The 23,298-nt window shown below is 40.4% G+C and overlaps 1 protein-coding gene across 3 annotated transcripts; it reads left to right on the plus strand.

Annotated features, from left to right (window-relative positions):
• sepsecs (Sep (O-phosphoserine) tRNA:Sec (selenocysteine) tRNA synthase) lies at positions 1 to 23,265 on the plus strand. 3 transcript variants are annotated; one of them, XM_080741797.1, is made up of 13 exons: positions 1 to 121; positions 968 to 1,092; positions 1,568 to 1,722; positions 3,549 to 3,667; positions 3,892 to 4,050; positions 5,989 to 6,142; positions 7,111 to 7,213; positions 8,207 to 8,336; positions 9,373 to 9,464; positions 15,551 to 15,591; positions 16,192 to 16,285; positions 17,244 to 17,334; positions 23,011 to 23,142. In XM_080741797.1, exons 2-12 carry the CDS (start codon positions 979 to 981, stop codon positions 17,286 to 17,288), a joined length of 1,206 nt encoding a protein of 401 aa, XP_080597923.1. In that variant the 5' UTR covers positions 1 to 121; positions 968 to 978; the 3' UTR covers positions 17,289 to 17,334; positions 23,011 to 23,142. The 3 variants fall into 3 exon arrangements, with proteins under 3 accessions (XP_080597923.1, XP_080597921.1, XP_080597922.1); XM_080741795.1 differs by lacking the exon at positions 15,551 to 15,591 and having other exon boundaries at positions 23,011 to 23,265; XM_080741796.1 differs by lacking the exons at positions 1 to 121; positions 968 to 1,092; positions 1,568 to 1,722; positions 15,551 to 15,591 and adding an exon at positions 2,588 to 3,038 and having other exon boundaries at positions 3,447 to 3,667; positions 23,011 to 23,265.
• Positions 23,266 to 23,298: the final 33 nt, after the last annotated feature.

Raw genomic sequence — 23,298 nt, forward strand, 5'->3', positions numbered from 1 at the left:
CGCATCCTTGGTGTGTTCGTTCTTGGTAGAGCTCCCCATGCCTGTTGTTGTTTACATGCAGTCAATCCTTCACATTTACCTTGACAAACGCAGACTTTATGGTTGTAGGCGAGTGGTGAAGGTAAGGCTACACCATGACACTGGTCAGGGAACATACACGGTCCTTTAGACTCATTTAAGCTTGCTTCTGTCAGTGGAATCAGACGTTGTTTAGCATGGTAGCTTCAGCTTGCTTGTTAGCACGTTCAGCTGAGCCACTCTATGGAGCCACTGGCACTGTCATGCAGGGGTGGTGAGAAAAGTACTCACATGTTTTACTTTAGTAAAAGTATAAAATGTTGCAATATAAAAATACTCTGTTACAAGTAAAAGTCCGGAGTTCAAAATGTACTTGAGTAAAAGTACAAAAGTATCTGCTTCAAAATGTACTTAAAAGTACCAAAAGTATAAGTACTCATTATGCAGAAGCAGTCAAGTTTTCAAATATTTTGAAAATGGCAGATCTACAAGCTCACAATGCGTAAATGTACCACATTTCAAGAGATTAAAAAGGATGGAAATATGCTGTAAGTTAACATTCCATTTAGTAGATAAGAAATAGAGCTATTAGCTCTATTTCTGCCTGTCATCTCTTAAAGAGATGACATGCAGAATATAGGTTGATTCCTTATAATCTAGCAAGCTATGGCCAATGATAACTAACTACATATCTAGAAACCTGCTGTGGATAAACATTACAGTATACTGACTGGGGCAACGAATAACAATTATTTTCTTGGCGATTATTCTATCGATTACTTTTAATAATCAGTGTATGTGTGTATGTTTAAGCGATTGATAATGAATCAGTTATTTGTATTGAATTATCAATTATCGAGAAAGTAATGTTTACATTGATTAGTACGAATAATAACTATTATTAATAACATGATTGTCTGGTCATTGTAACACGCTATGTCATTGACAGCCTAAGCAGAGATGAACAGTGACAACTTCACCCTGAGTGAGAAGATAGTCTCACCGTCCTACATCCGACAAGGGAGTCAGGCACGTCGCAGCCATGAGCAGCTGATCAGGCACTTATTGGACCAGGTAACCAGAAAATGATACAACAAAACAAGTCTGTATAATTTCCCAAGAGATCATGATGTGGCCATAATGTGTCATCATTTGGAAGAGTGCTGCGATCCTTTTCAATTCTATTTGAAAACCTCTTTATCAGGGGTCTTCAACAGGGGGTCCAGGACTCCTAGGGGGTCCTCAGAGTTACTACAGGGGGTCCCCCAAATCTTCCAATCCTTTTATATTAACCACTTGAACCCTAGTGTCCATATTCTGAGAACTGTTTCTGCAAAGAGCTTTGGTTTAGAGGGGATAAAGAACAGACTAAGTACAGAGTGAAAGGTTTTTAAGTATTGACCGTTCAAGTGGTTAAATATCTGAAAACACACCTCTCTTCAGCTAGAATTAACTAGCATTATTTGGCCTCATTCATTGTGATTGTAGCAGACCACAGGTTAGCCTTAATAGTTAAATGCCTGGACTATTTGCTTTCCCTTCCATCCAGGGCAAGTGTCCAGAGGAAGGATGGAACGAGAGCACCATAGAACTGTTCTTGAGTGAGCTGGCTGTGATGGACAGCAATAACTTCCTTGGAAACTGTGGCGTAGGAGAGAGGGAGGGCAGAGTGGCATCCAGCCTGGTGGCCAGGCGACATTACAGGTAGGGTTGGGATCCCAAACCAGAGGAATTTGAAGTAACCGGTTCCTACATTGAGGGGGAAAAAAATCGTGTGAAAGCCGCTTCCAAGGAGTGGCTTTGTGTGTCCCCCATGTCCATATATGGTCATTTCAGTCCAGAATGAACAGGTTTTATCTGTCCCGTACGTCCAGAATATGTGTGTAGTGTCCGTCCCGGTCTGATGATTAAAAATGTCCCTAAAAATGAGGATTGGTCAAGCTTCACATGACAATCCGGCCCTCCAGATTAAATCATTCATTCAGAATTCTGTAGCTCTAGACAATTTTATACTCAGATTTTTTTGATTTTTTATTTAATCTATGAATCCATCTCAAAATATGTTGTTCCAGGGACCACCCAGAAGCAAATATTTGAGTTACAAATGTTCGCTTTTAAAAAGATTATTCAAAGACTTGCACAAATTTTTTTTTTTGATTTTTTTGATCTACAAGCTCGCAGCGCTGTTGAGCTTGTATATCTGCTATTTTTTAATAGTTAAAGCATTTAATAATTCTAGGCCTAAATCAGAGCTTGTTATGTGGACTTCGCATCTGCAATTACAATACCGGTGGTTCTCAAGCTTTCTAATTTCAAGGACCACCATAATTCTGTTACAGGCCTATAGTGTAAGGATCCATTTGGAACCCCCTAGTAATCGTTAAAGTTAGAGATGTGCCGAATGATCCATGAGTGATCGCGATCCTCCGATAATGCCTCAATCGGCATTGCCGATCTTCAAGCTAAATCAGCTATTTTTACAATATTTATCTGTGGGACTCCTACAAGTTGAATTGGATACTTAAGGACCTCAGCCTGCAATCCTAAATGTTTATACTTAATATACAATGTCAATGTTTTGTAAGAAGAATCATTAAATATATAAATGCTGCTACAGTAACACAATAAATAGAAGAATTTATGGATTTGACGCTGTGATTGGAAATATCGGTATCAGCAGACACTGATTCCAGTTGATCGGTGATCGGTATCGGCCCCAAAAATCGCAATCGGAGCATCTCTAGTTAAAGTGAACCATTAAGGAATTGGACTGTTAAGAGAGATTCGTTAAGGAACCGGAATCGTTAAAATCCTAAAGCACCCAAACCCTAATTACAGGTTCGTCGTTTGACCTAAGTCTGGGAGACGTTATAGTACTTTGTCGCTTGAGCAGAATAACTGTCTTTCAGTTGAAAGACATTCATTCTTGTAAAGTGACACGGCCATACTAATGAAGTTGGTTTGTATTCTGATCAAAACGGCTGTATATTATGTTAGATTTTTAATGTACAGATAGGGCTGTCACGATATGAAATTTTACATGACGATTAATTGTCACTCAAATAATTGGCGATTAACGATTTAATTGTGTATTTGTCGTTGATAATTACATTTCTGTTTGGCTTTTAGGCTTTGAAGTTGCATATGGTAGATATGATACATAACCTAAATATACAAATACATTACTGACATATTTGACAACTTACTACTTAAAAAATAACATTGATAGTTGAAATAGCCGATCTACAAGCTCACAACGCGTCGCGATGCGACGCGTTGTGAGCTTGTAGATCTGCTATTTCCACTATTTCTGACATTTTTCAACATTCACGATTATGACGATTATGACAAAATAATTGCGATAATGTCAAATAATCACGATTAGACGATTATGTAATAATTGTGACAGCCCTATGTACAGAATACAGTAGGTAATTCCTCGCCAAAGGCCCAGATCTGTTCAGAAATGATTTTGTGCTGGCATTCTAACATTCGATGGCTCTAATAAGGACCTGTGCATTGCAATGCAGGTTGATCCATGGCATAGGTCGATCTGGAGACATTGCCGCTGTTCAGCCCAAAGCAGCAGGATCCAGCCTGCTTAATAAGTTGACCAACTCGGTTGTTTTGGACATTCTAAAACTGTCAGGTGTGTACAGTATATCAGTTAATTGAACTAACATCTTCAAAGACAGCCAAATATTGTCTGTCCAATTAAAGCTTTATTTCTTTTTTCTAGAATGTTGAAATCAGTGTTGAAATGTGTCCTATAAAGCTCTTCATTCCGATTTTAAAACCTCAGGTGCGAATGAAAATATATTCTAAGGTTAGTTATTAAAGTTTTTTTTTTTTTTTTTTTTTTATCTATAACAGGTGTGCGAAGTGTGGCTAGTTGCTTTGTGGTTCCCATGGCAACCGGGATGAGCTTGACCCTGTGTTTCCTGACTCTTCGCCACCAGAGGCCCAAGGCTCGCTACATCATCTGGCCCCGCATCGACCAGAAGTCATGCTTCAAATCCATGATTACGGCAGGTGAGAGCACAGTCAGCACACACAGGTCTACTAATCCAACTGAGCTTTCCTCGTGGCATAACCGATGTGTCAAGTTCTCAAGTGGTTGTAAACCATTATGTCTACCATTGGTTTTCCTTGACCTAGGGCCAGGCAAATAGCCGTTCGTTCGCTGAGGTTTTGATTGCTATGAAAGGTGTCAAAAGACATTACCAAAGATTGTTTTTTTAACAGAGAGACAGACAGACGGATAAGGTATACAGACAAGATAAACTTGCCACAAAAAGTTCGGAAATCTAACTTTGGTCGATTATATCTACCCTTTAATAAACCCAAATGGTATTGTGTTTTATATCATTTTCATTGCTGATTTGTCACCTTTACAACGAGGTACAGCTTGTAAGCATCGGGCATTCGAGGCATGAGCTACACAGCCAAACGTGTGGGTTGCGCTGACCCAAAATTTGCCAACATTCGGTCCATTATATCCACCCTTTAATTGTGCCAAATGGTATTGTGTTTGATATCATTGTTATCGTTGATTCGTCACCTTTACAATGAAGTACAGTTTGTAAGGATCTGGCATTCGTGGAATGAGAAACACAGCCAAACGTGTGGGTAGCGCTCCTCCAAAAATTGTCAAAATGGCCTGGCAGGCCTGCAATACTGTTCTTTTGGTCTTCACCTTTGTTACTTGGGGCATTGAATGATTGCACTCTCTCACAGTAATAAGGAAAAGAAAAAACAACACAGCAATTTTTACACTTTATTAATGTTAAGCTCAGTGTCAGGGAAGCCCAAAACGAGAGTAAATGCCAGCAGAACAGTATATTGCAAGCCATTTTGGCAAAATTCTGGTCGGTGCTACCCACACGTTTGGCTGTGTAGCTCATGCCTCGAATGCCCGATGCTTACAAGCTGTACTTCGTTGTAAAGGTGACAAATCAACGATAAAAATGATATAAAACACAATACCATTTGGGTTTATTAAAGGGGAGATATAATCGACCAAAGTTAGATTTCCGAACTTTTTGTGGCAAGTTTAGATATAAATAGATAGATAGCTTGATTGATCCCAGTGGGGAAATGACACAGTAAATGTTTCTAATTCAATAAAAGCAATGCTGACATTGCACTGTTAAATATAGTTAAGCTAAAAACTATTTGGAGTCTGTACCATGGAAATGTATAGCCATAACCCTACAAAAATGTTGTTTTTGTTTTTTTCTAATTATCACATCCTGAAACTCACAGGCGTTACTGCTCACTTTCTTTGGCGTGTACAACAGCAGAGTACTGGAGAAAATGACAGTGATTACAATCTGATCTCTACAGTAATGTACAGGATGTAATTTTATACATTTTATATCATCATTTTCCGGACAACAATAGTGTTACTTGTCTGATCAGGTAATGTCCTGTGTCAAAGCTCAACGTGTTTTTATGTGCAGTCAGAAATTACCTGGTGAAAGATCAATAGTGTGTGTGACCCCCTCACCTGTCGTCCATCATGTACTGTAGTCTGTATTTACAGAAAGTTGTGTAGTGTAAACTGCACAGTGATCTGACGACAAAGTGTGTGTCCTGCCATTAGCTGTTTTAATTGGTGTAGTTTTGCAATGATCAACCCCACTCAAAGAAGAGTGAAGCTTCTATGACTAAAGCAATACAGATGTACATGAATGTACTGTAGATGTCATGTCTAGATGGATACCTGTGTCATGGATTGTATCTCGACATGTGGAAATGTAATATGTGGCCAGTAACATATTCTATTCTATTCATCTTTGGATACAGTCTAATTAAATTAGAAGTTCAGTCTAAATTCCCCCATTATTATTCACAACTCTAGTCAGTTATGTTGCTAGACTGTTTTTGATTAGAGTCACTTACTTTTGCGAGAAATTGTGACCATCAAATCTAGCACATTTCTAACTATATTGTCCCCACCATTGTTAGGGTTTGAGCCAGTGGTGGTGGAGAACACTCTAGAAGGTGACGAGTTGCGGACAGACTTGGAGGCAGTCGAGCACAAAATTGAGGAGCTTGGTGCAGAGAACGTCCTGTGTGTCCACTCTACAACATCCTGTTTTGCTCCACGTGTCCCCGACAGGTAATTATATGCTTTACATTTTATTATGCAAGTTTGTCTTGAAAACATTCAGTCCATATCCTGCAAAACATAAATTATGTAATGAATAAAAATATATTTTAACCAATCTGTGTGGTTTGGGAGGGCCTGTAGGCTGTTTGTGTAGCCTGTACCCATGCTATGGTTACTCCGCTCACCAAGCCTTGAGGCATACCTCATGAGCCTGAAAGCCTCATGTGTCAGCACAGCCAGCCACCCGATTTGGTAAACGGAATAGATTATCACCTATTTTAAAATGCAGTTCGTGGGCTAGGTAGGTAGCAACATAGTGTAAACAGACATACTTTTTGCTTTGCAATACACACGGTTGAGAATTGCAGACCCTGGTGTCGGGTAGGATACCTTCTGGTTGACATAGTGCTGTATCCCCTCAGGCCAAGTGAGGATTTCCTCTTGGATGAGGGAGGGGTCCATGTGGTAGGGCATTCACGAATAGTGATTTTTAGTATTCGACTATTCGACCCTAAAGGTATTCGATTAGCTTGAGTATTTGTAAAACACGGTTGTATTGTGAAAATAGCAGATCTACATGCTCACAACGCCTTGTGTTGCGAGGCGTTGTGAGCATGTAGATCTGCTATTTTCACAATTTCTGCCTCTAATATTTGAGAATTTGTCAGATGTTTAATTTGACATTTTATTAAAAAGTCCTTAAATTGTCTCTTTAGAAATGTGCAGTTACTCTATACACTTAAACTTCATGTTGTTTTGTTACCGTTGAGAGAGAAAGCAATGTTGCACATTGAGTTAATCATCTGGGGACCCTCCAAAATAATTTGGTGACCACAGGTTGAGAACCTGTTATAGAGTGAGTTTGTAAATACATCTCAAACTGTAGTTTGATCTCAGATTGTCTTTAATTTGCCCACGTTATGTTGGGATCATAATCAAATAGGTAAGTTCCATTCTCTTCTTGTCTTGTCATGCAGGCTTGAGGAATTGGCCACTATGTGCGCCAAATACAACATCCCCCACATTGTTAACAATGCCTATGGAGTGCAGTCATCCAAATGTATGCACCTGATACAGCAGGTTGGTACTGTACTACTAATGCCCATGTTATACCTTACACGACTGCACATTCCCACTCCAATGTCATCAAACATATAATTTTCGGAATGTCTGAGTGAGTGTCTGTCTGTCTGTCTGTCTGTCTGTCTGTCTGTCTGTCTGTCTGTCTGTCTGTCTGTCTGTCTGTCTGAAACAGCGTTTCTCCTCAGTGGCTGGAGCAATTGATCTGAAATCGCATCACCATTAGCATATGAACACACCTGACATAACTGTGAAGCCCGTTTGTCACTTTCACAAATCATGTGCTGTATATTAGCATTTTTATGGTGTATCTACTATCTATTCTGCATCTAGCATGAGGCATATCTATTCTGCATCTAGCATGAGGCAACATGTTTAACCAGGTGTGTGTGTGTGTGTGTGTGTGTGTGTGTGTGTGTGTGTGTGTGTGTGTGTGTGTGTGTGTGTGTGTGTGTGTGTGTGTGTGTGTGTGTGTGTGTGTGTGTGTGTGTGTGTGTGTGTGTGTGTGTGTGTGTGTGTGTGTGCGTGCGCGCGTGTGCAGGCGGGTGTATGTGCACTGCAGGCGGGTGGGCAGGCGGGCGGGGGGGACACAGTATCTCTGTAGCCATTAAACAAAACGGGTATTTCTTACATTGATGCTCCTACATCATGCAAGCACCAGTTAAAGTTACTTTCCATCCCTCATATACTGTGTGCACAGTGCACATCCCATAACCCACACACTGCACATCATTTCGGAGCTCATATCTTTAAACGGGTAAGGGCTAGTTTCATTTAACACATGAAAGCTTTTTGCACATAATCCAAGACTGAATTTGACCCTTGCATGCATTCATTTCCAAAATAATTTTTAGATTATTTGTTATTAATTATTAACATTATGTTAAGTTTTTGTTTGACATGTAATAACTGACATACATTATAGTTGTGTGCTCATTGTTGCCATGGGTATTGTTGTGTAGGCTATCATTTCATTGAACTGTCTTCACCCAGGGTGCTCGTGTTGGAAGAATTGATGCCTTTGTACAGAGCTTAGACAAGAACTTCATGGTGCCAGTGGGTGGCGCCATAATAGCAGGTTTTAATGAGTCCTTCATACAGGAGATAAGCAAGATGTACCCAGGTTGGTGGCCATACTATTTAACAATGTGTTCATTTGGAAGGCAGCCTGGGAAGACTAATGAGTGCCATTACCCTGGCTGCCTGTAACCAGCAGATACGTTAGGTTAGAGTTATATTTTGTACAATATCAGAAATAATTGAATTTGAATATATACCGTATATGAATTCATTTTACTTAGTAGCTTGGTAATTCTAGCTTCACAAAAATCTCTCAAAGTAATAAGGATAAACACATAGAAGACACCACTTGGTTAAATAAAGACTGTAGTTTCAGAATTTGAATATGTATTTACATAAATGAATTTGTTTGATTTGTAACCTTATTCTGATTCAAATGTATAACATAGCAGCAGAGAGTGAAAAGAAACAGAACCAACTGACCTGGATTTGGGTAACAGCCCCACCCATATACTGTAATGCTATGGCACCATCTTGGTTACATGTAAATAATGTAGTCCAGCGGCAACATGTACTGTACATAGTCTCCTGCAATGATGGTTGATTCATACAGTCAATCAGAGGGCAATTCATATTAATTATTAATGAATGGCATATGAATGCTCTGCTGATTACGCATTACATACGTGGCTGCATTACACAGGCAGTCAGTGGAAGTAGGCTCTCTCTGTGGCAACATTATTTTGACTACACATTCTTCTGAGAAATTTAAGGAAGTCCAAGGTTTTTCCTAATGTTTGTTTTTGTTTATGTGGGTCTCTGGATTGTCTGCCGAGTTATATTTAGAAGTAGTATTGTTTCCATGAGAACTTCAGATGCACAAAGTTGTCAGAATTGTTGAATTGCTGTTTTCCTAATTTGTTCTGTGTGAGCAGGCTGTTAATTATCAATTTCTACCCAAAAAGGTATTGACAAAAACGTATAAAATGTTATTTTCTCAGGGCTGTATTGTGAGTTTGGGCCGCAGAAAGAATTCAGCATTTCCAAAGTGAATGCCAACTTCCCAGATTGTCTTTCTTGTTTGAACATTGAGCAAAGGTGAACGGTACACTACAGTATGCATTACCTCTTGTGTCCAGGTCGAGCATCGGCTTCACCTTCCCTTGATGTTCTCATCACCCTGCTCACACTTGGAGCCAGTGGCTTTAAGAAACTCCTGGCAGAGAGAAAGGTAACCATGTACTGTTACATACAGTATATGCACACGCGCACGCACACAAGTAGCCATGGCCACCATGACCACTGCAGCTTGCAGCCATCAGGCTCAACAACCAATCCTGATATGTGAGAACTTAATACTGTACCTGCACTGTCCGTTACTGATTATTGACTTCTTGACGGGGATTCTGGCACTCTTAAATACAGGCTATTAGGATATACACTGCCAAACATTGACATATGCTTGCTAGGATAACTGTTTATGGACTGTACGTACGGTATATTCATCCATATATTCATTGGTGATAGACTGCACATATATTGCTTCCTACAGTATATTCATTGGTGGTGGACTATAATATTCCTTCATATATTCATTGTTCTTAGTTTATAATCCATCGCTTGAGGAATCATTTGCCCAAGTAGGCTTGTCACAGCCGACAGTTCTGTATAATTGAGACACGACAAAAGAGCAAATCTTTGATTCGGAGGAAGATGACAGTGTTGCTTGTAGGTTGTGGCCATATAATAATCCTACTGGAGCAACGAGAAATCACACCCAATTTAGACACCTGGGCGGGACGTGAATCTCCAAGGCGAGAGTAACAGTTGAGCGTCTGGAGGTAGCCAGATGCAAGACCATATAGGCTCTAGTACAGGGGTCTTCAACAGGGGGTCCGGGACCCCTAGGGGGTCCTCAGAGTTACTACAAGGGGTCCTCCAAATCTTCGAGTGATAGAAACCTTTTTTTCTCCTTTTTTATAATAACCACTTGAACCCTAGCGTCCATATTCTGAGAACTTTAGCCAAAAATAGCTGATCTACAAGCTCACAACGCCTCGGCAAAGAGGTTTGTTGTAAAGGGGAAAAAAGAGCACACCAAGTAGAGAGTGAAAGGTCAAGTTCATTAAGTATTGACGGTTCAAGTGGATACACATCTGCTAACACAAATTGACATGAATCCAATATACACTGATGATCGTGCTGTCAAAAGATGAAACTATATGGAATCTATGAAAAGGTTGTGGGGGTCCCTGCTTCATCTCTCTCTCAGCTAAGAGGTCCTTGGCCTGAAAATGTTGAAGACCCCTGCTCTGGTATATATACAGTAACTGTAGTCCCGGGTTTCCAGAAGGCAGCATATAGCCACTTCCTGTTCGGTGTTCTTGGCTCTGTTGCAGATTGGAACACAAACAACACCTGCATGTGTGTGTTTCCCATTCAAACCTGTCGGCGAGCCAATTAAATGAAGCTATGGTAAAATGAACCACAACAGGATATTTTTATGCCACCTTCTGGAATGCTGGGACCACACCGAACAGAACCTATTACCTCTTTACTGACCGCCGCCACATGTGATCTGAAGAAAATAATGCAAATATCGGAGGTGAGAACATGGAGAATGCAGAGTACGTTTAAATCACAACTGATGGCTGGATATCCACGACAATTACATGTCATTTTATGGTTTATGTGGAACTGGTCAGTAGAGTGCTCCAGACGGGAGTGTTGCGTGCATGATGCCGACATGCACGCATAATTGATTAGACCTACGTTCCCGCACTGCATTTTAAATAAGATTACGTAACCTGTCTGAATATTATAAGCGTTTCAAATAGATTTCATATACTCTAATATGTCTTTCGAATGAGATTTGGCCATATGGATAGAAAGATTATAATTTTTTTGCCATTTTCAAAAGATATTTTCTATAATTTGAATAGACGTTTAACTTCTTGCCTGCTAGTCGACTTTCAGAACGACTTCCTCACTAGGAGACTCTCTGCAGAGCGACTTTTAAGTCGATCGGCAATTTTTAAGCAATTTATTGGATATTTTTTGATGAATAAATGGTCTAGCCTACCTTGTACGATGGTTTCGAGTGACCGTGTAAAGTAAGGATTGGTTCGCAACGTCACCGCTAGCTCAGGCCTCCTCTGTGTAAAATTTGGTTTCAATACACACTACAATACATAACGGCGCGTCATTACATCGGATTTTGACCCGGTTTGAAGTGTCTGTGGCGTGGATACATGTCCCAGCCAATGGGCCATCATAATATTTACACCATCAATCGCGCGCGTGGCGCACACGGACCCACGCTAATGGTTAGCTCCAGGCCCATGTTAACGGACGCAGTAGGCCAACTATGGCCACGTGATCACTCCATCCTTGAAAAGCTTAGATATATGTTGAAAGGCTTATCGTTGGCGCGCTCTAGTGGTATATTAAATTCAACACAGCCTCTAGCCATTCAAAGCCACGTAATGTTCTGAAAAATGTATGATATTCCTGGCAGTATTAGCGCACATCCATATTTTAAGTTCGCAGGGAATGGGTTTTAACATGCATTGTTTAAATGGCAATGAACTTAACCACAGACTGTGCATATCCCTAGTGTATGACTATGCACACACATCAAAGCTGTCTTTTATGAATCCTACATTGGTCTTTATTTACAAGCAAGTCTACACTAAAAAATAATAGACGTTTAAGAACAGTTAAATGGCAATGGTCAAACATGACAAAACATAAAATAGGACTATATCAAATATTAGTTATTACAAATATAAAATAAGTTTAAATATATAAGAAAGGAAATACTACATACTTTAAACCAAACCAGGTTTGTGAAATCCCCCGGAGCTCCAGGGACCCTGGGGGACCCCCAGGTGTAAAAAATGACCACATGTGCAAAAATGACCAAATGACCACCCCAACGGGGCTGCTCACGGGGAATTCTTGGGGACCACCCACTCCTGCTGCTCCAGAACGGATGCAAAAGTGGTGGCGCCCCCAGTGGAGGACCCCCTCCACTGCAGCTCACATAAAATGCCGTAACTCGGGCTAGGAGCGTCCGGGAGAGCCGGGCCTGGTACCTATTCGTCCGCCAAGGCAACGCGGAGACCCCACCCCTCATTTCTCACATGCCCCTCTTCTAGCGCCACCTTCAGGCCGATTTTTAAAACACATTTTCGGACACTGCTCCTACAGATTTTGCCCTAAAATCACGAAACTCACTACACACTATGTCTACACTCATGTCATCAACATGGATCAGGAAGATTTTGGAAAAACACATTTTTGCCCTATTTGTGGAGATAAGTGACCTACGGTCGCTTATCTCCCGATTAGGGAGTCTTACTGGTATATATATACACACCTGTATATATGCTTTTAAAAGAAGACACTGTTATAACATACTGTACTTGAATTCAAGTGGATGCAGGAGAGCAGGACCATAATGACCACAGTGAAGGCACAACAAACTAATATAGAATGTATTCTTGGTTTAATCCGTAGACCTTTATCTTATGATCTATTCCGAGGGATCTGTTTAGTGCACATTCAAGTACTTTTTAAATACATTCTTGCTTCATTGGGAGCCAGTGAAGGGAAGCAGGAGTGAAACAGGAGTGATGTGTTCAAACTTTGGTTTTTAGTTAAAAGTGTGGCTGCAGCATTCTCAACAAGCTGGGGATTATATAACGGCTGATTTGTCAGTCCAGCAGAAACAGTAATCAAGTCTACTGGAAATAAAAGCTTTTCAGAAACTGACTGTGACAGCCTGACAGAAAGCATACTGTATAACCATATGGTATACCATAAATATTTGTAAGCCTTTTTTAATCTGCTAATATCATTCAGAACCAGTTCTCAATTACGATAACATAGTAAAAACAAACAACATTAAAAATGAGGACATTACAATAGAATACAAAATAAAGAAAGGAAAACAGCCATTAAGTGTTTTCTTGACACTGGGCAACCAAGATTTGCTTGGGCGTTTTGGCTGTAGTTACTGTTTTGGTTATCCTGAAGCCGAGCTCACACACAATGTCTGTTTTCAACTCCCACCTGTGTTCTGACAACATGCCAACTCCAGTGAGTGTGAGCCATTTGTGTTCAGTAGAAGGGAATGGTATATAGCAAGAGAGACATTTCTTTTTACTCCAAAACATCCCCCTGTGGCGTCCCTCTCCAAAGCAGAGTTGGCTAACAATGCAGTATTCTCCTCGTCATGCTGTTATGCAATGCACCAATCCCACACACCCTGGACCTGATGTAGAATATTAATATCTCTTTTGCACGGCTGAAAAAAACACAAACTCTCCTTTTCAAACATTTGGTGAGACCACAACTGCAATATGTCTTTCCAGCTGAAATGCTTTAGACAGATCCCCCCCTTTACAAATTACCTCCACCGTACTTTGCCGTTGTAAAGACTTTCTTAGTAAATGCCTTCGAGCATGCAGTGTCTGATTACATATTGTACACGGTATAAAGTGACCCAGTGATATCTAAAAATGGCACTCCCTACAGGCTGGCATGCAATACCCAAATACTATTAGCCGAAATACCGCTGGCCCCAATGGTCTCGGAAATTCCTCTGGTCTATCACATGACCTGATACTGTCAGGACGTATTGATTTTTGCCGGTCCAGATTATGCATAATTTAACCGGTTTGCCATAGTGTCTGCAGAATGGAGAATGGAGTGACTTCCATAGCCCCCAACCCCCCTACATAGGCCATGGCCTTTAATAATTCAAGCCACAGATATGCCTTATTTTCACGGCTGATGCTGTATGTGGATGTCACCAGTCGTCATCTTAATGGCCAGTGCTTGACGCTGTGGTCATAGGCCATACCAGTGTAATGACATCAGAAAACAGTGTCTAGAAAATAGGGAATAAGGATTATATTAAGGAAATTATTTATACCCTCTTTTGGGCATCAGACACATGTATGTACACACTAAATTGTGTTCCATGTACCCAACACATATTATAGTCCATTTTAATTCAAGAACATGGGCCATTTAGGGAGTTTTCCTGAAATTATTGTGGACTGTTTGTATTTAAGTCACCATTGAAAGCTCCCAACAGTTGCTGATAATGTGTCTTTTATTGCATGTTGCTACACCAAAGAACTTAGTAAATCCAACCATCAGCTAGCTACAATACCCCTTCACACTGACACTGCAGTTAACAGCAGCATTATATTGTCTAAATGAAATTATATAATCTTGTTGTGAACAACGTGGGGACAGCATGAATTGTTGTGCTGTACATAAATTATCTACTTAAGCTATTGACAAAATAAAGTTTGCTGTGATAGAACGGCCAATTTGGAAGCTGAAGGTAGTCATCGCTGAGATTTCAAATGTTTATCGATTAATCTTGCAGCTCCTTCTGCATTTTTGTTTTTCTGCACTGCTCTCTATCCTGTTAACATCCTCCTCTTATGATATCTGCAACTGTGGAGCAGGCCTTTCACCTAGAGAAACCATCCCCACACACACACACACACACACACACACACAACATTTTGTGCTGTACATTTTGCTGGGGCTCTGAACCACAAACATACACAATTCAATTCAATTCAATTCAAAGGGCTTTATTGGCATGAAAGAAACATACGTTTACATTGCCAAAGCAGAAGTGTACACAATACAATACAATACAATGCAATACCTTTTGCACAAAGTAGTGCATTGCAAGATAGAGGGCGCCAGATCCCTTTTAGTCACACCTTACCACTACTTCCTGTTCATTCACAGAGCATTGATTCTATTCATTTTCTCCATTAGATTAAAGTGCTTTCTCTTCACTTTTTTCAACTTTTATTACTTGTCAAAATACATTTTATTTGTCTGCCTCATCTATTTTTACCATCCCAAGTAATAAAAGTTGAAAAAAGTGAAAAGAAATCTAATGGAGAAAATTACTAGAATCAATGCTAGTAATTAAATGGTTTCCTGTTGAAATAAGCTTAGTCTTTTCATGGATCTCCTTTTAGTAGACCTTGTACCAGTGAACTGTACCGTCATGAATCTGTACATTTTCCTATGCAAACTTCTAATAAAGCCTTCAATCAATCAATCAATCAATGCTCTGTGAATGAACAGGAAGTAGTGGTAAGGTGTGACTAAAGGGATCTGGCGCCCTCTATCTTGCAATGCACTACTTTGTGCAAAAGGAGAAATACAATACAATACAATCGGAAAATAAAATATGTACAGGCAGAGCAGGGATATATACAATGTTTTTTTTAAAGTGGTTGTATTCCATTTGATATCCTTCTCCTATCACAGCAGCTCACGAATCTTGCTGCTGTGTTCACTTCACCCAGCAGGTATGGGAGTTTTTCATCATTGGTCATGTTTTCAAACTCTCCTTGGGTGGTTATGAAACATACACACACTCAAACACACACACACACACACACACACACACACACACACACACACACACACACACACAAAGTCAGCTCTTTAGCCGCATGTTAAAATCTAAGGCTAAAAGCCTGCTTCTTTCCTCCCGTGCCTCCTTAATTAATCCCAGGGGCAGACTACAATAATGATCCAGACAACAGCCAGAGAGGGAGTGGATGCGTGCACGGCCACATTTCTGTCCTTAGACAGGTGAGCTACGGTGCTGAAGCTAGGAGGGGCAGAGGGAGGGAGTGCAGACAGACCGAAGAATGGAGGAGAGTTGGGATAGGCGAAGGAGGCAAGCTGCTCCGGGGCAGATTTGCTTGATTAGCAATAAACCCGAAGCTGCATGCTGGTGCTAATTTAAGCTTGTGTTGGGACGGGGGGCAGAAGGGGAGCATTGGTGCTGCTATTAATAGTACTTTCCGTGCGTGTGCGTGTGTGTGTGTGTGTGTCTGTGCGTGTGCGTGCGTGCGTGCGTGCGTACACACGCCTCTTCCCCACATCTGCCCCGGCTGAAGGAGATGTACTCCCTCCTGGCTCAGGAGCTCAAAACTCTGGCCGAGGCTCACGGGGAGAGACTGCTGCACACCCCACATAATCCTATTTCACTGGGTGAGCTGGAAACCCTGGATTTACTAGTAATGCTGACTTTGCACAGTCACTACATACAGTAGTCAGTAAAAGTCGCAAGAGTTAAATATCCTCCCTACTGTAATGCTTGGCGATGCTATTGTACACAATGCCAAGCACATTCTGAGAGTGCATGTCACGTTTCTTTGTTTGTTTTTGCTTACAGTTGTACTTGTCTGTACAATGTGGAAAGAACCATGAGCCTTCAGGCATCATCTTGCATTTGCTGAAAACGGCAAATGAAAGTCTGCACCACTTGTAGCTGCCCTTTGCAGATTTGGAATTAAACACCATTAGTGACATTTTGGGAAGGAATGCCCTTCTTCAGGCTTGAAAATACACATAAAAAGCACTGGTGTAAAGTAACTGAGTACATTTACTTAAGTACTGTACTTAAGTACAATTCTAAGGTATTTGTACTTTACTTGAGTATTTCCAATTTCCAGTACTTTGACTTCTACTCCACTACATCTTGGATCCAAATATTGTACTTTTACTCCACTACAATTATTTGAAAACTTTAGTTACTAGGTACTTTGTAGATTGATTATTATAACAAAACGACGCATTGTGAGCTTGTAGATCGGCTATTTTCAAATATTTTTATAAATTCTAAAACTTATGAAATGGGACATTCTGCACAATGAGTAGTTTATACTTTTGTACTTTAAGTACATTTTGATACCAATACTTTTGCACTTTTACTCAAGTACATTTTGAATTCCGGACTTTTACCTGTAACACTATTTCATTGCAGTATTGAACATTTGAGTACTTTTTCCACCACTGATAAAAAGTAATTGTCTCAAATACTATATGTGTGCGTGCGCGCGCGCGCGCGCGCACACGCGCGCGTGTGTGTGTGTGTGTGTGTGTGTGTGTGTGTGTGTGTGTGTGTGTGTGTGTGTGTGTGCGTGCGTGTGTGTGTGTTCTCCTCCAGCCGTGTCTCTGGACGGGCTCCAGGCTGAGAATGACAAGGCAGTGACTCAGCTTGGCTCCATGCTGTTCACCCGGCAGGTGTCCGGGGCCAGGTAGGAAAAGAGACTCGCGCAGCCGCAAAAGCACCATGAACAGCCTGCACATGGCGGGCTAGGAAACTGAGGGCTTAACGCCAGGGACGGGGAGAGAATGTTCGAGAGGCAGGGGCTGACATTTCTAAAAGGGCATTTTGGTGAAAATACCGAAAATAGCAGACCTCCAAGCTCACAACACGTCACGCTGTGACGCGTTGTGAGCTTGGATTTTTGCTATTTTCGGTGCATGATACCACACTGAACTAACCAGTATCAAGTCAATACTGGAGATATGGCATAACAGCATGGATTTCTACACAGAGAGGGCAATTCTTTCAACATAAGATGCCACATTCAAGTTCAGGAGAGTTTAGACAAGGCAATTCTCTTGAATACTGCCTTGAGGTAGGGCACAGAAAGAGGGCATTTGCATTTCTTTCACCATAGTAAAACTGCATTCATGGTCTGGAGAGGGCACTTTTTACAGACGGATAAAAGGGCAGGGGCTCAAGTCCCCTTTGATGTCTATGTGCACGTGCCTGCTTAACGCTAAAATGAGAGATTTCCCAAAGCAGCACTGCCTGCTCCCTTTTTTGAACCCCACCCCAGCATCCTTATGCTGAGAGGAACATTAGCCTGATCCACGCAACACGTTTTGAGCTTGTAGATCTTTTGTTGAAGAGATTAGGTTTGATTGATTGAATTTATTGAATATTGTATTAGACAAAAATGAAGAACAGTACATGTATAGTCAAAACAAAATAATGTAGTACAGTACAAGTACAGTTAAACACCCTGCCTAAAAGGAACTCCCCAAATAAGCCCTTTACGGTCTTGTTTACGTTAGAGGTCCTTGGTATACAATTCATGGACATAAAAAATAGCAATAAAAAAACCTTCAAATATCATCGCAATTATAAAACACTTGTACAGAGTAGGGGGAAAAAAGGGGGTTCCAGGTGGTCCTCAGCTAAATGATGGAGAGTTGGTGACCAAATGGACCCTTATTAGACATCCAACTGAAGGCAGCTGTCGGGTTGTGTCTCTGTCTGGTGAGGAAGCACGGTGCAGACGCCACTCACACTGATTAGAGCATCCAGCGTCGTACCATCAGGGCCATCTGCTAATTAATGGGGACGCTTCTACTGCAGCTCAGCTGAGGCGACAGTTGATTGGCAACAGAGCTGTGTTGTTTCTGCGAGGACGCTAATGTCCAGAGACATGTTGTCAGAACCAGCGGTAGTGTTCGACGGTTGTCTTTGCAGAACAGAGGGATCTCTGTCCATTCTTGATTGTTACTTTCATCTCAGTCACCCAGTAGTCCATATTATCTACTGTTAACAAGCTGGCAGGATTTTAGTCCTTTTTTTCTCATAGTTTTCTCATAGTTTGCATACTTTGCAATCATGCATGCGAGACATAGTGAATATGTTTCACTTTCAGCTAATGAAAGTTTTCATTTGCTAGCAGAATATAGAATTAACTGATCATTAATGGTTTCTTGATACCACTGCAACAAATAATGGTGGGTCTGCAAGACCATTGCTTCAGCTGAGACCTGCATCCAGCCAAAAGTACAGCTACCTTTAAAAAAGAAATCAATTGTAGGCCATACTCTTATGCAACAAAACAGATTAACAGAAGCCCACAGCTTATTATTATGCATTTCAGCTCCATAATGCTTCCCACCATAACCTTCGACTCAATAGGTAGCCTAGCCAGTAATTGATTTTGCATTAAAGTGAGTCTGAACTGCACTGACAGAGACACACCCTGTTCAAAACTTCAGAGCCAATAGTACTGTTGCACAGTTCCATAATTTGGAAGCTATGAATGGAACTCATCCCTGAAGTACAATTATGAACTGTTTTTCACACTCTTAATAGAAGCGATGGATATTTAGCTTTCAGGTTTGGCTAGGGCTGTAATTACCCAAAAGTACAAACCGAATATTTAGGACCAACTTAGAACCAAATACTCGAGAGGTATGTTCTTTCTTTGTTCTTTCTTTTCATAGTTTTTTTTTCTTATGCAGTATATCAATCACACAAACAAAGTCCAATATATATTTTGTATTGGAAATCTCTTTGTTAAAGATCTGGTGAGACAGGGAGACTCCTCCTGAATTAACGCTATAGCAATGATCAGAATATATAGTGCTTTAACCTTTTAACAAAAAGCTGTTAGTTTTAACCACAAACTACCCTACTTTTAACCTTGTATTAAACTTAATTGTACAATGGTGTTGTGTAAGTATTTTTGTGTACCAAAATAGTAAAAATCTGCAATTCGTGAGCTTGTACTGTATCTCCATCTCCATATATCTGCTCTTTTCACTTTTGTAATCTCTTTTTGTACAATCGTTCATTAATCGTAACCGAGGCAAAGGTTTGGAAATAATCGTGATGTTGATTTGTAGTCATATCGCCCACGACGCCCAGCCCTACGTATGGCTCTAACTACAGTAGAGCAGCACTGTAGCTGTTATCTTTTTGAAGCAGACTGCTGTAGACTAAAGGCTTGCTGTGCGTTCAGCAGTGGATGCTGCAGTGCCTCGTGTGTCTCAGCTCTCAGCTGTTTGACAAAGCACAAGGAGGCTGCATAAAGAGAGAGGTGCGTTGCTGGGTGACTGGTGAATTCACTTCCTATAGAGACGACTAGAACTAATGGGACAAGCACGTTGACGTGCTTGGAAATGATTGGTTTCAGCTTTGTGCTACTAAAAAGTCATTGATAGAACGGTTCGTCCTGCCGCCTACTCAAGATATGTTTTGACAGTACACCCTCCCTGCCTAGTCGAGCTGGCATTTTTGCGTGTGTTGCAGTATTTCTCCTTTTACCTATTGTTCTTGGTTGAGGTTATATCCATCAACCGGGAGCGTGTCGCTGTTACTGCATGTCATCTTTTCGACACCCGACTCTAACCCTCACCCTAACCTTAACCTCCGTGGAGTGAGTCGCTAACCCTCCGGTCGAAATGATGGCCGTGCGCAAAAGCGAGATTTCCCCCCATCAACCAACCACTTGAACCCTAGCGTCCCAACATGTTCATTCCCACGGGTTGCTTATTGTACTTCTTGTATCTTGAGGACATATAGGACTATTAAAATGATACATTTAATGATATAATTTTCTTATGGCAAAATATGCTTCTACAATTTACCCCATACTTCAAGTAGCCTACACTCACCAATCACTGACTTTTCCAAAGGTGAGACTACATCACAACTAGGGATGTCAAAAATGGACCTTTATCAAAATCGATTATTCTATAGCAATAATCGAATATTATTCGAAAATCGATAATTAATTATTATATATTTAAAAAAAAAAAAAAAAAAATGTCTTCTGTTTTTCTTTTACATATGTACAACATGGCTCTTCAGGTAATTGGTAGCCTAACTACTACTCTTAATCTTTCTTTTTAGTGTGCCAGTGTACTGTTCACCAAACAATCAAGCCTGAATCAATCACACCTGTGTCTGAGACAGGGGGGGAGGGGAGTGTGTAGCAGGCAGCTGCCACTCTGCTGTGCTCCTTCACTCTGTCTACACAGTTTACAGTTGGTGCTGGTGTGAATAATAAATCAATGGCCATTTACTATTATCATTAATACTATTGTTAGCCTATATTCTATATTTTGGTTGAAACTAACTAACTAAGCCAAAAAATAGTATAAAAAAAAGAAAACAAAATATTAATATTTTTTCGATTTTCGATTATGAAATATTAAAATCGAATATTGATTAATCGAACGAATATTCGAAAATCGATTATTCGGTGACATCCCTAATCACAACGTCTTTATTATTTGCTTGTTTTATCTAATAATACAGATACTCAATTTCTTTTAGACAAACATTGAGTTCGTCTCCCTCTAATTGTGGGCTCGCCAGTAAGGCGAGCACACTTTAGATATTGTCATTATTTCTATACTATACTAGGCAGGCATATCAAGTTCTCCTCAAAACTTGGGCACCTTTCTACTCCTACATACTTAGACAGAAAATGAAAATAAAAACATCAATTTGTTCAGCTTACTGTGGCGACGTGTGCTATTACTTTTTACAGCAATCGGCCAAATGGTGGCGCTGTAGGAAGCCTTCGAAAGTGAAAACTTTGAACAGGTATAACTCATGCTCTGTTATACGTACAGCCATGAAACCTGTATACACGTATGCGTCTCCTCATGCTGAACAACTTTCACCCTCTGACTTTTGACCTCTGACCTTTAGATCTCCCACAATTTTGAATTATATGAAAAACAGTAAAAATCTATCTCCTCCTGGGATTTTCGCGTTACGCGCATGAAACTTTTTTCACATGAACTTTGGACCAATACGGTTTTAATAATTCAATTAATATTGTAGTTTTATGCAAATTATTCTTCTGCCTCTAAATCATACATGCAAAGTAACATGTTCATAGCATTTGGCAAAGATGTAGAGGGTTAGTCCAAATATCACTAAAACCAATCTTACCCCAATTGGCCAAAGCTATATCATTTTGAGCAGTTTGTGAAACGCTTAAACCCGTTTTTATTCTGGGATTTTTTTTTAGCAATTTGCATGAAACATTCTACACACAATCTAAGGACCTTTATCTAACATGCCTATGAAGTGCACACAAAGAATAATAATAATAATAATAAATATAGCTGCAAGCAGCGATAAAGTGGCCAAAAACACCTCAAATCATGAACACGTGCGTGAAATCTTGCAAGCACATTCCCACTAGGTCAAGGAACAGATGCCACCCTTCTCACATTGGCCTGTTATAGCGCCACCAGCGGGTCAACTTTTGCATAACACATTTTTGGAACAAAATGCCTCAAATCATGCATGCAGCGTCCGATTGCGTCAGTAACGTCAAAGAGAGCACTGCCTGCGATCTTGACATTTTGTACTTTTATAGCCATTGTTTTCTGGCTTGAACCGAGCCCACAGAATATTTTCTAGTTGTGCATAATATTAGCTTAGAGTTAAATGTGCATTTCACTTTAAAACACTTCTGGGGTCAAACTACTCTGGCTTTTGTGTCTAATGCGTGAGGGGGCTGTGTTTTTTTTTTTTCAATTATTATTCTTACTGTAAGTAGTAATAATTATTTAGTCCCTAAGTCTGAAAAGAGTAGACATTAAAATGACAGAAGTGTTTTGAAGTGAAATAGCCCTTTTCAGCCCAGTTATAGCTAGGAGGGTCAAAGAATAAAGTGCAGAAATGCCACTGTATTTTGTCATGCTGCCCACCATAATGAATAATTGCTCAGACCTAGGGCTGTCACGATTATGACATTTCGACGATTAATTGTCACTAAAATAATTGCGATTAACGATTTAATTGTGTTTTTGTCATTGACAATGACATTTCTGTTTGGCTTTTAGGCTTTGAAGTTGCACATGGTAGATATGACACAACCTAAATATACAAAGAAATTACTGACATATTTGACAACTTTATACTTAAAAAAGAACATTGATAGTGGGAATAGCCGATCTACAAGCTTGTAGATCTGCTATTTCCTCTATTTCAGAAAATGTTTGTAAATGTATGAACATGTTTCAACATTCACGATTATAACGATTATGACAAAATATTTGCGATCATGTCAAATAATTGCGATTAGACGATTATGTATTAATTGTGACGGCCCTACTCAGACCTTGTACTAAAACATCCTGCTTCTTGTTTCTAGGGTAATACCCCTGGGCAAGGAGCAGACGGTGAGCGGATACACATTCCGCGGCTTTATGTCCCACTCGGAGGTGTACCCTTGCCCCTACCTCAACGCCGCCTCTGCCGTGGGCATCACGCAGGAAGATGTGACGCTGTGCATCAGAAGACTGGACAAGTGCCTGAAGGCGCTGAAGAAAGAAAGCAGCGTTGCCCGAAGCGGTTCACCGGTGACCACAACAGCCAAAGAGGACTCTACTGGAGAGTAAAGACTTGTTTATACTTAATTGCATGACACTTGCGTCAAGTG

Source organism: Nannobrachium achirus, assembly GCF_963921795.1.
Source record: "Nannobrachium achirus genome assembly, chromosome: 14".
In the NCBI taxonomy this organism is placed as follows: Eukaryota; Metazoa; Chordata; class Actinopteri; order Myctophiformes; family Myctophidae; genus Nannobrachium; species Nannobrachium achirus.

Bases quoted from the DNA above. Each gene is read 5' to 3' on its own strand.
- sepsecs (XM_080741795.1), top strand. From the start codon at position 979: ATGAACAGTGACAACTTCACCCTGAGTGAGAAGATAGTCTCACCGTCC. The intron at 8,337-9,372 runs GTTGGTGGCCAT...TCTTGTGTCCAG, and splicing joins GATAAGCAAGATGTACCCAG to GTCGAGCATCGGCTTCACCT. The intron at 9,465-16,191 runs GTAACCATGTAC...CCCCGGCTGAAG, and splicing joins AACTCCTGGCAGAGAGAAAG to GAGATGTACTCCCTCCTGGC.